The sequence below is a fragment of the Carassius auratus genome, chromosome 13 (genome assembly GCF_003368295.1).
Source record: "Carassius auratus strain Wakin chromosome 13, ASM336829v1, whole genome shotgun sequence".
Taxonomy (NCBI): domain Eukaryota; kingdom Metazoa; phylum Chordata; class Actinopteri; order Cypriniformes; family Cyprinidae; genus Carassius; species Carassius auratus.
This window is the reverse complement of record NC_039255.1, coordinates 6,472,921-6,489,125: the sequence shown is the minus strand read 5'-3', so window position 1 is coordinate 6,489,125 and position 16,205 is coordinate 6,472,921. Positions and strand designations below refer to the sequence as shown.

General features: G+C 35.9%; 1 protein-coding gene across 9 annotated transcripts in view; it reads right to left on the bottom strand.

Annotated features, from left to right (window-relative positions):
- The window catches only part of LOC113112445 (protocadherin-15-like), a 171,470-nt gene that overhangs the window by 31,774 nt on the left and 123,491 nt on the right, over nucleotides 1-16,205 (bottom strand). For all 9 annotated transcript variants that reach the window (XM_026278031.1, XM_026278026.1, XM_026278034.1 and 6 more), the window contains 5 exons: nucleotides 12,215-12,355; nucleotides 10,361-10,473; nucleotides 1,871-1,980; nucleotides 1,553-1,693; nucleotides 69-196 (listed from right to left, as the gene is read on the bottom strand). In XM_026278031.1, the coding sequence (XP_026133816.1) occupies nucleotides 69-196; nucleotides 1,553-1,693; nucleotides 1,871-1,980; nucleotides 10,361-10,473; nucleotides 12,215-12,355 (633 nt within the window). The remainder of the gene's footprint in view (nucleotides 1-68; nucleotides 197-1,552; nucleotides 1,694-1,870; nucleotides 1,981-10,360; nucleotides 10,474-12,214; nucleotides 12,356-16,205) is intronic.

The window sequence follows — 16,205 nt, the reverse complement described above, 5'->3', positions numbered from 1 at the left end:
TGCCCTCATGACATTCCAGATCGTTCCTACACTGCTTCCTAAAAATAAATAACACATAACATACTCACCACAACTTTCAGTACTGTGGTGAAGGTCTTAGTGTCTTCAGTCACTCCTCCGATGTAAAGAGACCTTGTGAAGACCGGAGGATGATCATTCTCATCCTGCACATCAATAAACACCTTCGCCGTGTTCGCTGGTTAGATTTAAACACACACAGAAGAAACAGACCTTAGTTTATGGCAATATAAGCCCTATTCGTCACAGTTAGAATAAAAAAGCCTGGGTTAATGTAAACACACACAGCTGCTGCAACCCTCTCCACACTGTGGCAGACGTGAGAAATATGCTCTGTCAGAAAACATTTGTCTTCTGCTGCACACAATATATAAAGTCATCTGGTGTAGACCTAAGCACACACAGGAGAAAGTGCAGATGAAGAGCTGTATGTCATAGCTCAATAAGGAAGAAAAGACAGAAATACAGGAAAAAGGAAAAACAGGTGGGGAAGCGAGAGAGAGAGAAGATGTGCCAGTCCTGTTATGTACGACAAAATATACATCAAAGTTAATACACACGACAGGACAAATACACACACACACACTGTGATTTGTACAGTTTTCCTATCAAAGGCTCGTGATGTGCTCAATGAACTTGAGATGAAATGGAGTTTGCGATCCATTTTATTCTGGTAATGTGGCTTATTTCTGAGTGTAAATTCAATGAGAAACACTGAACATTGACTGAATCTTGAAAAACGGGCCTAACTGTGAGTTTGCAACTGGATGTGGAAAACTCCTATTAATCGCCTGAAACAGACATTTTTTGGAGGCCTCTTTACTGACGAAATATCCCAATGGTCATTATACTTTTACATTTGCAGAATGGACAATGGCTAAATGTGTTAAGTCTGCAAATTTTCAACTAGTTTTGTATTTGAACAACTTTGTATGAACAATGTGCATTATTTTTCCCTATTACTGGTATGTCTCTTTCTCTCTATTTTGTCTTGACTAAAATTAAAAAAAAATTGCATTGACAGCTAACTTTTATTAAAACCGATCTTGCCATACAGCAGGGAATTACCCCTTTAAACAGGACTGAGGATACTACACTTTCATAGACACCTGAAATCACAATCAAATCAGGGCTGAAATTAAAACTCAACATTGTCTATAAGAGAAAGTAGTTTCAGAGGTGGTTTGATGGAACATCAACTCTTTTGAGCATGCACTGACAAATCGCTCAATGTAAGACCACAAATGTGTGTAAAACAAGCACGATGTTGATTTTATGATCTTATGCACAAAAAGCCACTCATCTATATTGAATGCAATTCATTAGCATTGCTTTGTAATTCATCATGTTTATTTCTGTGTCCATCTTAAAGTGGTCTGAGCTGTATTCTGCTCTCATCCTTCAGCACACATCTATGCAGTTTTAATGTAGCTGGAGGAAGATCGGACCTCCCACAGGAAGAAGGAGATATATATATAAGATTCCCAGATAAAATCCTTGGAAAAGATGAAGCGTGTTTCGTAGTTGTTCTTACTTTTGGAGGGAACACGTAGGTTGGCGAGGATGACAGCGAGGGAATCAGCCTGCACACGCAGCACATAACTGGTCACGCTCTCGTAGTCCAGAAGTTTATTTGTGTAGATGATCCCAGTGCGGTTATTGACTATGAACTCACCTACAAACACAAACTGATCAGAGAACAGTTCACAACGCCTTCAACGCTGATGATGAATCACTACAAAATCCACGGTTGCATCTTATTCATAAATCATCTGTAGCACAACTCAACCAGGAACAATGCGCTGGTTGGTTCCAGCTGATTTAGTGAATTCCCTTCAGAGTAAAAACTCACCTCCTTCACTTCCACTCACTATGGAGTAAAAGACAGTGGTGTTGACGGCTGTGGCCAGAATCATTCCCACAGGCGTCCTGACAGGAGCGTTCTCACTCACTGGACTAAACCTGCAGAAATAAACCAGAGGAAATGACAAACTTAATTCGAGTGCAGTGACGATTTTTCCTGTTGAATACTGTATAAACCTTAGAGAAGCTCTATTGGCCCCCCACCTCCACAAAAGACCTACAGAAAGTGCAGAAAGAACAGAAGGACTTTACTTTAAGAGTTTAATAACTGTATTGGAAAGCAGCACACATAAATCACGGGTCTGAAGAAAAATACATTTTTAAAGCTACTGTCTACAACATGAGCTGACCTCTGAGGCCAGCGATTCTCAAATGAATGGGGATGAGGTCTTTTCTAATGAAAACAAATCTTAACCCTCTGAGGTCTGAGGGTATTCTGGGGCCTGGAGAAGTTTGTCATGCCCTAACATTTGTGTTTTTTTCAGTTGCTTATAAACATGTTAATGGCTAATCTCACTGTAATCAGCACAAACTGGGCTATAATAATATGTGAGCAGCATGTATGTACATGACTGTGTTTTTGAGAAAAAAAATAAAAAATGTTATGCGTGGTCAGTAGAAAACGAAAAATGTTAAATCACTTGAATAAGGCAATAAAACACATACAGAACATCGGTTCCCGGAACTTTTGAACTCGGAGCTTGTAGCCTAGAATTTTTCCTTTTAAATGATGCAAAAATCATCTTGTTTACTCAATTACAAAAAACAATATATTGATTTAAATTTTCTAAGACACTTTTTGTTGGTAAAAGTCATATGTGAGTAGGCATCAACTATCATCAATATCATTGTGATTTACACCTGAGAAGACAAAGGCCCGCATAATGAGCTGCATAATGAGCCTATCAGTTAGGTTTGTGACTGAGAGGGAGGAGTTACAGGAAATAATGTGAGGACAAAATACATGTATAGATTTTTATGTTTGTAGTTTATTTTAGAATATATTTAATGCAAATAATAAAATGCTAAAAACCACACTTTAGAAACTAAAATTTTTAAAGGGGATGAAAAAATATTATGTTGTTGATGTGAAAAAGTCTGAACATAAATTTGTCAAACGGATGTACATTCATGTTTAATTTGTTAAATGATATTTAATTACTGACAAAAAAATCTGATAGTCTATCTGAATTAACTGTCAAAGTTCTTGTACTCCTTTCAGAGATGCTGTGAACACCTCTGTGCTTTCTCTCGAACAGGAAAGGACCACACGCCAGCCATCAGAAGTGGGTGGGCATGACACTCTTGTCTCTATTGTCCACCAGTCAAAATACAGCCATCATCGTGAGATCTCGACAAAGAGCTACTGACTGCCGGGGTTTCTCTGCACCATAAACAGGGTGAAGTGCTTTGCTCTGTCTCTGAGACAATAGGGCACTGCCGCAGTCAACTGCTACACTGACAGCGAGGAGCCGAGGTCACGCTGAAATCTCAGCGAAGCTCAGCCTCACTCTGGTTACCATGGGAATCACAGAGGACAGAAATAGCCAGAAGCTCAGTGCCAAGTGAGGAAACAAAAAAAGCGGAGCATCTTTTTAATGGAAATGAGTTGCTGCACACTCCCACACAATAACTCATGACAATCTTCATCAGCACATCTGTAATCGTCTCATTGTCATACTCTCACTGCATTTGCACAGCCACGTAATCACACATTTAGCTCTACTGCATATGTTTTTAGTGTGACATTTGTTAATGCATAATAACTTGAACATTAACAGTGGAAGTGACGAGTCAGAACTGTAAAAAATATATATATACATTTAGAGAGGGGGGGGGGGTTCCTTTCCTTTTAAAAGATGATATAGTAAGTCTTTAAAAATATTAAATATTTAAAGAATTTATTTGAAAGAGAACATTTTGTAATAATATAATGTTTAATTTAATTACATTTAATACATATTTTTTGATAAAAGCATTAATTCAAAAAAATTCCAAATGCGAACAAAAATATACTATATATATATATATATATATATATATATATATATATATATATATATACACACACACACACACACACACACACACACACACACAAAATATATGATTGATCTATTTTTTTCTTTCATTTATTTGTACAGGGACAACGCACAACAAGTGTTGTGCCAGAGTTAGCTATAAAGCTAATTAGCATATATGTGAATGTGTGCGTGTGTATTTTAATACATATTTTGTAATTGGTGCAATAATAAGCATGCTGACACCGCTCTGTGTTTTAGCTGTTAGACAGTTTTCCACCATAATCAATAAGTTAAATATTATGCATGAGCAGTGAAACCACATGAACTGACATGAAAAAAATAATGCATAGAAAACAGTGATGAAACTGTCATTCCCAGTGAGTATGATTCATGCATGGATAATTGTTCATCTTGTTCATATTATGATGCATTGTTCACTACTGCAATTCATAAACAAACACTTTTGCCTCCTGAATGTTCATTTTTAGCAACAAGAAAATAGATTATGTGTCAAATCAGAACACCATGGTATTGCTACCGGCAAAACAAACCATTTTGCGTTGTGATCAAATCAAAAGTAATGTGTTATTAATGGATTACACAACTGTGTATTGCTTTAGATTGGATCATAACACAAATGAGATCAGATTATGCTACCAATAGCACTAAGGCAGCCAACAGCAGAAACACCCACAATATAACCACTTTTCGACATCTAGTGATAAAATCAATGTGTGTATGAACAGTTCATCAGAGTTTATTAACGGTGAATTAAAGCAGCATTAACTCTGCATCAGTAATCAATGACAAACTTACAGATGAAGATCTCCAGCTTCAGTAATTTCTACATTCTTCAATTTGACTATGGAAGTCCATTTATTAGAGTCTTTTGCAATTCAAACTCAAGGTTTGCTGCGATCTCCCTAAAAGCGTCCTCTGTGAACTTTTAAAAACCTCTCTTTTTTTTTTTTCAGAAAATGCTTACAAAACATATCATCGTTATAATGACCAGATTAAAAAAAAAGTGTAGAATGTACTCTCGTCCACCCTGAGGAATGCTAATTTAGACTTTAGACATCCAGTGCAGTTTTACGTCTGGTATCATAAGCAGTTCATCTCATGAACTGTGTTAATTATGTAAGAGATAATGTACAATCAGCTGGTCATTACTGCAAAATAAACCCGACGGGGAGATCAGACCCAGACACAGAGCGAAGCAGAATGAGGAGCTTGTCTAATCACAATCAATTATTCCAGAGAGCTGCGCACATAATAAAAGCTATAACAGTTCTTATCTTCAAGCGGCTCATAATGGACATTCAGAAACACTAGACCAGGTGATATCAAATGAAAATGTGGCCATCAAACCATGCAAACATATTTAAATAGGGATAAGCTGTAATGCTTCTTACTTAACTTTATAGGTCAGAGAAGAAATGAGGTAAAACTAATACACGTTATTATATCCCATGATACTAGAAGGAAGTGTCTATAAAACGGATCCATAAAACAACATCTCAAAAATAAAAAGTGAAATAAAATACCAAATGGTAAGTTTGATAATTGGGAATTAGAACACACATACATATTTCTTTCCTTTTTTTTTTCTTTTTTTTTTTTTTTACATGAACTCATTTGATACATGGTTAAATTGGTCTATAGAAAAATGTACATTAATTATATTAATTTGAGCAAAAGTTAATTTGGTCTGTAGCAATAAAAAGAGTAAAAGAGAAAAAAGAAATCATACACAGACTATTCTTTCTTTCTTTGTCTTTGTTGCTTTTGGCTGGGTAAAGTGTGTAAATATTTTTGTTCTCGTTCCCTTACTCTCACACACCTACAGACATGCAAATACACAAACTCAAGCATAAATAATTCAGTTAGGTGAATCTCCAGGTCACATTTCACCCCCAGATCAAAAGCAAATGAGAATAATATTCACAACATATTTTGCATAAAGAAAATCTTTTTTGTTTGTTGCATTTTGACATCAACATCATGATGATGTCAAGTTTACAGTTTTTTTTTTTTTTTTTTTTTGTGGTTTTCATTATCCTCGATGAACCTTATTACTTTCTCTTGAATGTAATATAGTATGTATTATGTATTAAAGTAAAAAAAATAAATAATAATAAATAATAATAATAATACAAATTCTTTATGCCAAACCATTTGTTTTGGGGTGAAATATGACCCAGACATGTTCTTGACAGGTTTTGCGAGACTCATTTATTGTGTTTGAAAGTGTAAGAAGTGTCAATATGACAGAAGCCCTGGGCAAAGCACACAATGATTATGACAAGACGTGACAACAGAAGACAACTTCCCTGCAGTATGCACTTGTATGTGCATATCACTTCTTGGTAAACAAGACCTTGAGAATGTATGAACTTGCCCTCAGAGATCTTACATAAAGAAGGACATAAATCCTTTAAAAAATTTAGAGGTTTACATGTCTAAATATTCATACTGCAAATCATATTCCTGATGGATCTGAGCCTACCATGATGAAAAAAAAAAATTAGTGTGTATATTTCCACAGTAATGATCAAATCTTTCTATGGATAAACATCACACAGTCGAAAGACTCAATTTGACAAACAATACATGATAGAGCTACAGGCACCCAAAAGAAAATACTTTTCTCTCATTGTTAAAAAATACTTCATGTATGCTAGATTCACAGGTCTTCATTTAACCCGTTTTGATCTGGTGTGCTTTAATCAGATCTCCGGAGTGTTCCAGCCACAGTCCACAGCCTAATGAGGTCTACAGAGAAACGCTGCGTGCTGTCTATAACTCAGTCCATTAAAGCTTCCTGTGAACTGTTCTCTCTGGCCCGCTGCTTCACTCAACACACAGCTGCCTTTAAACACCAAGGCCTCTCAGAATGGACTTAAGACTGCATAACATTACAGTTGAATGGGGTGAAAAACTCAAATCCCACCGCTGGAAACAGACAGAACACAACTTTATTATCTTCTCAGCATCACATTTCTTATAAAACCTCAAGAAAACTAGAAAACCAGAAAATACCACTAAGCAGAAAACAAGAAATGTTTCATTACCCAAAATATCTAACGCTTTTAAAATCCCAAAAGACCAATTTTTAAGCTTAAAAAACTAAATGTTATTAAATCACTTGTGTCAAGAAACTTGGTTTGCTAAATTACCATGAACATCAACTTTTGAGGAAGTACAGATATAGAGAGAGATTTCAAGTTTTAAAAGAACAGTAGCAAAAAAGGCAATTTAAAACTAAATTATTATTATTATTATTATTATTATTATTACACAAAAATGAATACAAATTAAATAATGGTGCAGAAAAACACGGGTAAGATAATAATTAGTTGTTTTTTATTTATGAGGTTTTTTTTTGCTATTTTTCAGTTTGCTTATCGTATGCCCGCTTAGGCTGCAATTATTTAAACAAAAATACAGAAAAAAATACTGTGAATTAGTATTATGATGTAACTTTTTTTCTGTTTTAATATCATATTTAAAAAATCATATTTAAAATTTCATTTTTTTTTTTTTTATATTCCTGTGATGGCTAATCTGAATTTTCACACAATCCTTCAGAAATCATTCTAATATGCTGATTTGGTGCTTTGACATTTTATTTTGTTCAAGGTTGAAAACATTTGTGCAGCGTAATATTTTTGTGAAAACTGAGATACTTTATCAGGATTGAACTCTTCAAAAATAACTTGTAACTTGAAGATTTTATTTCTTCATTCATCTGTTGCACGTGCACCATGCTGTTCTCTTATTCAGCTAAAATATGCTTATTTTAAACATCAAATGGTGCAATAAATTCATACACGTGTTGTTAGTTCATTTATTATTAATTTACACAGACAAATGAACAGTTAAAATTAATGTGGCTGTATATCCAGCTTTGCTAATGAGACTAGCACCGGTCCAATCGAGCACAAGAGTTTAGCTCATTTCAGGAGCCAGCTGTGATATATCAATCTTACCGATGAATGGTCAATCGCTCAAGCCTAAAATAGACTGACTTTTTATCCATGATTGCTATGGAAACTGCTGCTGTGAGATACATCAGTAAGACTCTGAAATTAAGGCAAAGAGTTCATGTCCTCAGAAACAAACATACCACAACATGGAAGTGAAGTTTGCTAACCTATAAGCCAGGAACACATCACCCACTGTAATATAACAAGCTAAACTACTCAATTCACCACCCAAAGATTTAGTCTTTTATCTTAGAGACTGATGATATCACGGTTGATTTAAATACACTTTTGAAATAATGGATCAAACTCTCAATCACATGCTCTTTAAATGAAGTTTGCAGACCCTTGATTATGACACAAATTGAGTTCAGTTGCTTCTTGCTACATCTGATCAGCACCAGACCTTCTCTACAAATTCTCTTGATTGGACATGCTTCAGTAGACACACTGATAAAAAAATCCCACAACTCACAGTGAATGACAGGTCTACAAGGAAGACATGGAGCTAAAGAACCGTAGAGGTTATGAACATGGGAATGAACTCAGTATGTCTCTTTCATCATGTAATTTTTTAATTAATATGGCGATAAAGCCTTTCTTAGTATGTTATCTAGTATAGCACAAAAATAAAATAAAAAGGCATGTAGCATTATTGGGGTCTATTTTTCTTGACACTTAACTATTAACACTTCATAAGTAAAAGGTGAAAAAAAAAAAGATTATTATTTTGGTAATTTGAAGGTCACACCTACTTGAATTTTCAACTTAAAATTTTGCAATTGATAAAAAAGTCCACTTTCGACTACCTGTTGTACTAGTGACAAGTGAGAAGGTCTATAAAAAAAGCTATCCATACATTTCTTGTTCATCTCAATCTAAGTTACTAGGCTGGCACAAGACCAATTTGGGGTCAGTCAAAATAAATCCCTTATGCTCAAACTGTTATTTGAATAAAAATACAGCAAAAACAGTAGAATTGTTAAATATTGGTACAGTTTAAAATAACTACTTGAAAGTGTAATATTTACATATTTAAATGTAATGTGACACCAAGCTGAATTTTCAGCATCGTTATTCCAGTCTTCAGTGTCACATGATCCTTTAGAAATCAATCTAATATGCTGATTTGGTAATTTCTTATTATTATCAATGTTGAAACAGTTGCTTAATATGATCTCAGACTTTGAAATGGTAGTGTACAAAACCTACTTATCTATTCACATAAGCTTTAAATATGACAGACTAATCTTTGTGGGCTTGCAAGAAAATGACCTCCACAAGCACAGCGACCTTTATTATTGTCAATGCCACTACCTTCAAGAAGCCCCGAAGACCATATTGAAGAATCAGTGATGTACAGGTGCAAACAGCCACTGCAGTGCTTCAGGAAAGATTCCTGAATGTACTTGAATGGTACTGCTATGACTTTAAGCTAGACACCATCAATAATGACAGACAGTCCACATTCAATCAGAGAGAGAAAGAGCTCGAATCCCTGCAGACCGTCTGCTGGAAGAAACCGACAACTCAATACTGCAATCACTGCCAAAGTCACTGCTAAAGTGTACTGCATGAAAAGTCTGAATGCATACAAAAGGCCCATTTTTAGGGGTCTAAATACTTTCTGAAGACATTGGATGTTTTACACCATCTTGAAAATGAAACAACCTGCTTTCTGTAGGGAATAATTTACAGCTTCTTCACTAGATTTTCTAGAATATGATGTATTATTATAGGTGATATTACTCTTGCCAAGCTCTGATTTCTGAGAGATGTATGGAGAGGGTGTTTGATTTGCGCTCTTTTCATTCATAAAGTTTACCATCATTCACGTTACACTCTAATGCGTGACTTTAGAGGTCTGTGTATAATATTGCACTGATCACCTGGATCAACTGTTATCCAGCAAACACCAGACTGTGCCAGTCTCAGCCGAGTATTCAGGCAGAATTATTCCTTGTCCATTATTAGTTTTCCATGCCATTCCGAATAAGGTATTCTGCTTCCTAATTATTACTTTGCATTTTTTTATTTTACATGCAACAAAGATAAAGTCATAGAAAGTAACAGCTACATGCAATAACGTAATCCTAAAATTCACGTCATACTTGCAAATTCTGTGCATGCATTATGGTTAATGTATGCTCAAGTAGTCAATTGTTTCCGACAGTTCCGACTAGTGGTTGAAGTAGTCGATCATTCGACTACTCGAATAGTTTATGCAAACCCTACTTTACGAGATGTGCCCTTTTGGAAACAGCAGCGTTTGAGTATGGTAGGGCAGCTCGAGTCAACATCCCAGTGCTGCTAGTCCCATATTAACAGAAAACACTCATTACTCATGCAGAGATTCTGAATCAGCCTGCGGGAATATGTGCTAAACTAAATCTGACTCACAGAGCTCAAAGAGAACATATCATAAATAAGTAAATGTCTGTTCTCTCGCTCTCTATGGACAACAGGACCCACCTGTACTCTTCCTCGGTGAAGATGGGAATCCTGGAGGGCTGAAGCACAGTGATTTCCACTGTGGTTCGGTTCGTTTTCACCGGCTCTCCATCGTCATAGGCGATGACCACCAACTACGAGAAGAAGTCATGTAAAATACATTAAAATGCATTTCACATAGACAGCCAATTGTTTCTGAATAAAAATTCACATTTTTTTAAAATTCCAAATATTTTAATATTTAATAAAAGGAACAAGATTTAGAGGAGCTTTGTACTAAAATACAATAAAATGAAAAACAGTTTAAGCTCTTCTGTATCAGCCGTGCCACAAGGATGCGCTGTTTTCTTTCAAATCAAAGCGTAAATGCATTTAGAAAACGTATCCTTGTGGCATGGCTAACACAGAAGAACGTAAGCTGACTGCATTCAGCTCAAATTCTCCAAAATGGCGCTGTGGTGATGAGGAGAGACACAGAGGAGACAAACTGTAAAATAAAGTTGTTATTTTTGTTTTCTTCGTGTAAAAAAAGAATTCTTGTGGCTTCATAACGTTACGGTTGAAACACTGATGGCAGATGGACTATTCTGAGGATGCTTTTCAAACTTTTATGGACCTTGACAGTCTATTTTAATTGGCAGTCTATGGGACAGTTACAAGTCTCTTGGTTTTCATCAAAAACATCTTAAATTGTGTTCAGAAGATGAACTAAGGTTTTACGGGTTTGGAATTATCACATTGATTATCACATGCCCTGACACGTCCTGACTTTGACTGCTATAAATACACATTTTAAAGTTTGTTTTGTGCTTTACTTTCAAGTAGTAGCACAATGCTGTCTTGCTTAACAACAATATACTTCTTTGAATTATTAATAGAACAGTTGGCCTATGACACCAATAGCTACATCTGTTGCCTACATGGCATCCATGTGCGTTATTGGCCACATTACATAAGTTACATGCTGGTATATTATTGGTGGCCATCTGACGAAACATTTCCATTTCTGATCTCATTTTAAGGCCAATTCACACTGCACCGACATACACAGACTACACAGATTACAGAGCATCACTTCTCAGACATTCCAAGACCTGACAAACACCAATTCAACATGTCTAATTGGTGAAAACAAGTGCAGACCAACGGCAACAGATGCCGACAGGGACAAGACAATGATCCGACAAAACCCAATGAGCTTGTCTGTTGCCATTTGTCTGCATCTGTCAGTGCAGTGTGAATTGGCCTTAAAAACAGAAATGGAATTCCTAACCTGACTTAACTTTTGCTTGATGTTGGATTTAAATATCAACATTAATAGAGTACACTTCACAAAAAGTTTTTTGTAAACTACAAATGAACAATACCTTCACAACCTTTATTAATTAGGTTAATATAATTGTAAGGACATACTCTTGTTCATTGTTAATTCAAGCTTGTTCATAATACATTCATTATTCATCCTTGAATGTATAAAATTAACATTAGTTTATGTATTATGAACGAACATGAATTAAAGATGAACAATAGTGTATTGTTAAATGTAAAAACATATATATTAGTATATGTAAAAGTAAATAGGCTAGTGGTCATTTTTAGTTCTTGATATCTAATACATTAGCATAATGAAATAAACCTTGAAGAAGTGTTACCATAAAAATCTAGGTTGACTTGTTAGTCAAATTAGTTTGTCCGAAAATCAGATATTTCCAAGACATTTCATTCTCCATCCTGATTTTTACAAACTCTTTTGAATTAAAAAAAGCTTTAATTTCAAACTCACTGACCTGGATTCCAACTCATTTTGTGTGCATGTTAGCCCCACAGCTAAACTTCACACAACAGCAGAAGGACGGCCTGTCGGCTCAGACTCACCCTGAAGACGGCGTTAGGCTGCTCATTCAGGTTGACTTTGGTGATAATTCGTCCTGTGTCCGTCTCCACATCAAAGATACTTCCACTGTACAGTGACAGATTCTGATCCACTCTGTAGCGCACTTTACTGGCAGGCATACCCTGAGGGAGGGACATGTTTAGTATCAACAAATCCCAAGAGCACATCAATGGCCAAAGCAAGTGTATTATCATATTTAATTCTATGCATCACATTATTAGATAATTAGACTTCTATTGTTATCACTGCTTCAAAAGAGATTTCATTATATATTATTTCTCTCAAGCTCCAAAAAGGCAAGTAAAAGCCCTTATTTGCCTTTATTAAGTATATAAGTATTTCAATATATGTGACCCTGGACCACAAAACCAGTCTTGGTTGCTGGGGTATATTTTTAGCAATAGCCAAAAAAACACTCTATGGGTCAAAATTATCAGCTTATTTATTCAGCTTTCAGATGATGTATAAATCTCAAATTAAAAAAATTGACACTTAAGACTGGTTTTGTGGTCCAGGGTCACAGAACACACTGAAAGTTTTACATTAATGACATCAAATGGCACTGAAATGTACACTACCATTCAAAATATTTATTTTTTGGAGGAATAAAATATTTTTAATTTAGCAAGGACACATTAAATTAATCAAAAAGTGACAGTATAACCTATTCATCAAACAATCCTGAAAGAATATGTAACAAAAATATTTCCACCAAAAAATACTAAGCAAAAAAGACCTTGCTTAAAACCATTTAACAACCTCAAACAGTGTTGCGCAAAATTTGCATGTTATCTGCACACTATGTTTCTAGTTTTAATGTTTCTATGTTTCTGGTGCATTTACGGCAGGGTTTTTTGGAGCTTGACAGCCCACGGTTGAAAATATGTTGTATGGAATAGAACAGCTTGGACATTCTGCAAAACATCTCCATTTGTGTGAATCATACAGGCTTAGAAGGGATTAGGGTGAATCGATGATGACAGAAGTTTTATTTTTGAGTGAACTATTCCTTTGAAGGATTGACTCTTCTTTGAATAGTGGGTTTGAACTTCCTTAAAGGTCTCTTGGGCATCGTGTTAGTTTTGTAGAGCTACAGAGAGCTCAGTATGCTGCACCTCATTCTACTGATACTTTACAGCTTTTCCGTCTGGCTGCGTCATAAATGTTAGATGCTTTGTGCTGCGGTAAACATACAAGTAATTTAAACTGCAGTAGAAACAGACAGAAACAACATCACATTTAGATCTCTGACAACCAAGAAATTATTTTCTAGCTTTTTTTTATTTTATTTTTTTTGACAGTCCATGTCAAAAATTTTCTATGGTTTATTATTTGTCATATTTCTTTCGGATCCCCCATGTTTTCAAAGCATTATTTAAAGAAGAAATGCACAATTTAACAGCTTCTGTGGCAGGCCATGAAAATGAACAGCACTGCAGTCTCTTTGACGGCAGACAGGATGAAAAGTAAAAGTAAAAACAGACATATTTGCCTCACTTGACCACGATAATCTCTGTTAAGACGATCACATCACTACGTTTAGAGAAAGTAAATTTAAATCCGATGACCTGACATTACTGAATAACTAGCTGCTGTCCTGGTTCTCATGTGTAAAATCCAGTCATAATGCTAAATGCTCCAGGTGTGTGTTCATGATGTGTGTTCACTGCTGTGTGTGTACACTTTGGATGGGTTAAATGCAGAGCACGGATTCCCAATATGGATCACCATACTTGGCTGTATGTCGCATTACTTTATTTTTCAAATAAGAAAAACGAATGCAGGCAAGTTCTCCTAGAATGAATGTACTAGAGAAGTTACTTTAACGATATTCTTATCGGTACTTTGTGTTGTGTTAATTTGTGTTGTGTTAGGCCTGTGTTTCCGCCCTTACATGCAAAAATTGTGTTGCACTTATGACAACCAGCATTGTCTGCATCAACTCTAATGAAGTATAACCACACTTTGAAACGTTTTGCTCTCTCCGCCATCGTCACTCTTTGCACTAAGCGGGAGTTTTCGTACTGTAAGGGGCCATTCACATATCGCGTCTAAAGACGCATGGAAAACGCTAGACACACCACTTTCTGATTTTTTTCCTCCAAAGCCTTCAGGGTACTTGCGCTCCTGAGGAGTCTGCCATTGCTAAGCAACTATGACCTGCTTTATCCATGAAGACACGGAAATTTCAGCAATGGATAAATGGATTTGCAGCACTAAACAACTGCTTGCAGTAGCACTGCTACTAAATTAATTTAAAAATCCACATACAGCCATCAGCTGTTCCTTCATCTTGGCTGAGCTTTCAACGTTGTTACGGAAAAGGTGAGGAAGTTACATGACCTGCGGTGCGCTTGCGGCATTCTGAAAAGTTGAGATGTTTTTAACTCGATGCGGTGTGAATGCGCCTGGAAAAAATGAGCTCGTCGCACCGCGTGCGCGTCGCTTCCATTATGAGCGTGCATACCGCGCGCCTACATTTGAAATAACGAACTTGAGCACGCAAAAGACGTGATATGTGGACGGCCCCTTATGCGTGTGTGCGCGCGCATGATAGATCTAGCAGATTTCACAGACAAACGTCTTAATATTTTCGCACATTAGAAATGTTTGGTGAGATAAAATGTGCACGATAACATTATTAAGCAAAAATATATAGTACATTAATTTTTTTTCCCTCCATTACCGGGGCCATTTTAATACCGGGTTTCGGTACCCATACCTAGTCCTGATGCAGTATTACGATGAAAATAATAATTAAAAGCACTATTAAGGCAAGCTGTATTGTGAAAACATTCACAGCTAAAGGCCATGACAACCCTTTCAGCCACATTAAAAAATAGAATACACAGTAATATTGTAAAATATCATTACAAAATACAGTAACTTATATTTTAATTTTAAATTCCAATATACTGATTTGAAATATTTATTATTATCAATGATGAAAACTGCTGCTTAATACTTTTGTGATGCATCTTTCAAAATCTGGTGCAAGATTTGAAATAAAAAAATAACAAAGATATTAAAACATTTCAAACAGTCATTTTAAATTGCATCCTTGAGCATAACTTAAATACATTAAAAAATATATTGTATAAACTAAGCTCTAAATAGTAATTAAAAAATGAAAAGGAGGCATCCCCTCTGGACATCAAATTAGACAGGCCTCGCTCCTGTTAATATGGGATAATATCAGTTAACTGTTTAATGTCTGACATTCATGAGTCATTTTCAACGGTTGTCAATGTCAACACTCAAATGTGGGTCAATCACATTAGCAGGACACATTAAGTTTCTGTCTGGTGATTGAATTCATGCTCTGGCGTTATGATTAATGGCTGCTGGTTGTTCTGCTCTGTAGTGACACTTCAAGGATGGAAGTCCATTACTCATCCCTTTAAATCTTTTCAAATAAAAGGAAGTCAATGCTCAGGACATGAGGTTCAACCAGCATAAAGGCAAAGGAGCAGCTTTCATTACCCAGTGACCTTTGCAGCCGTGCATATAAATACAGTGTCATTATCTCATTTGCTGGCGTGGGCTGGAAAAGCAGTGCTGCTCATACTGTAATCATCTATGTTTGAGCGGCACCCTAATGAGGACGGTTACTTCCTGTCCTTGTTCTGCAGCACACTTTTCCTTTAAAGACTGCTTTCAAGAAGTGGATTTTATCTGACTTTAATTCCAGACCTGCCTGAGAGATTGAGCTGCTCCACGTCTCAGCAGTGATTCACAACACAATCGGAATGATGATCTGGAATTTCAGTGAAGCTTCCAGGGTCATCAAAAACAAATGATTTCCCAGACATCAAAACAAAAATGCACAAACACACACACATGCACAAAACAGCCTCAAGAAATTCACAAACACAAACCACTCATAATAATGAGGCCAACCTATTATACTTTTTCGCAAACCTTTGCTGCGATCTGCAGATGTGTTACCTTGCTAGCATAAAATATGAGCAA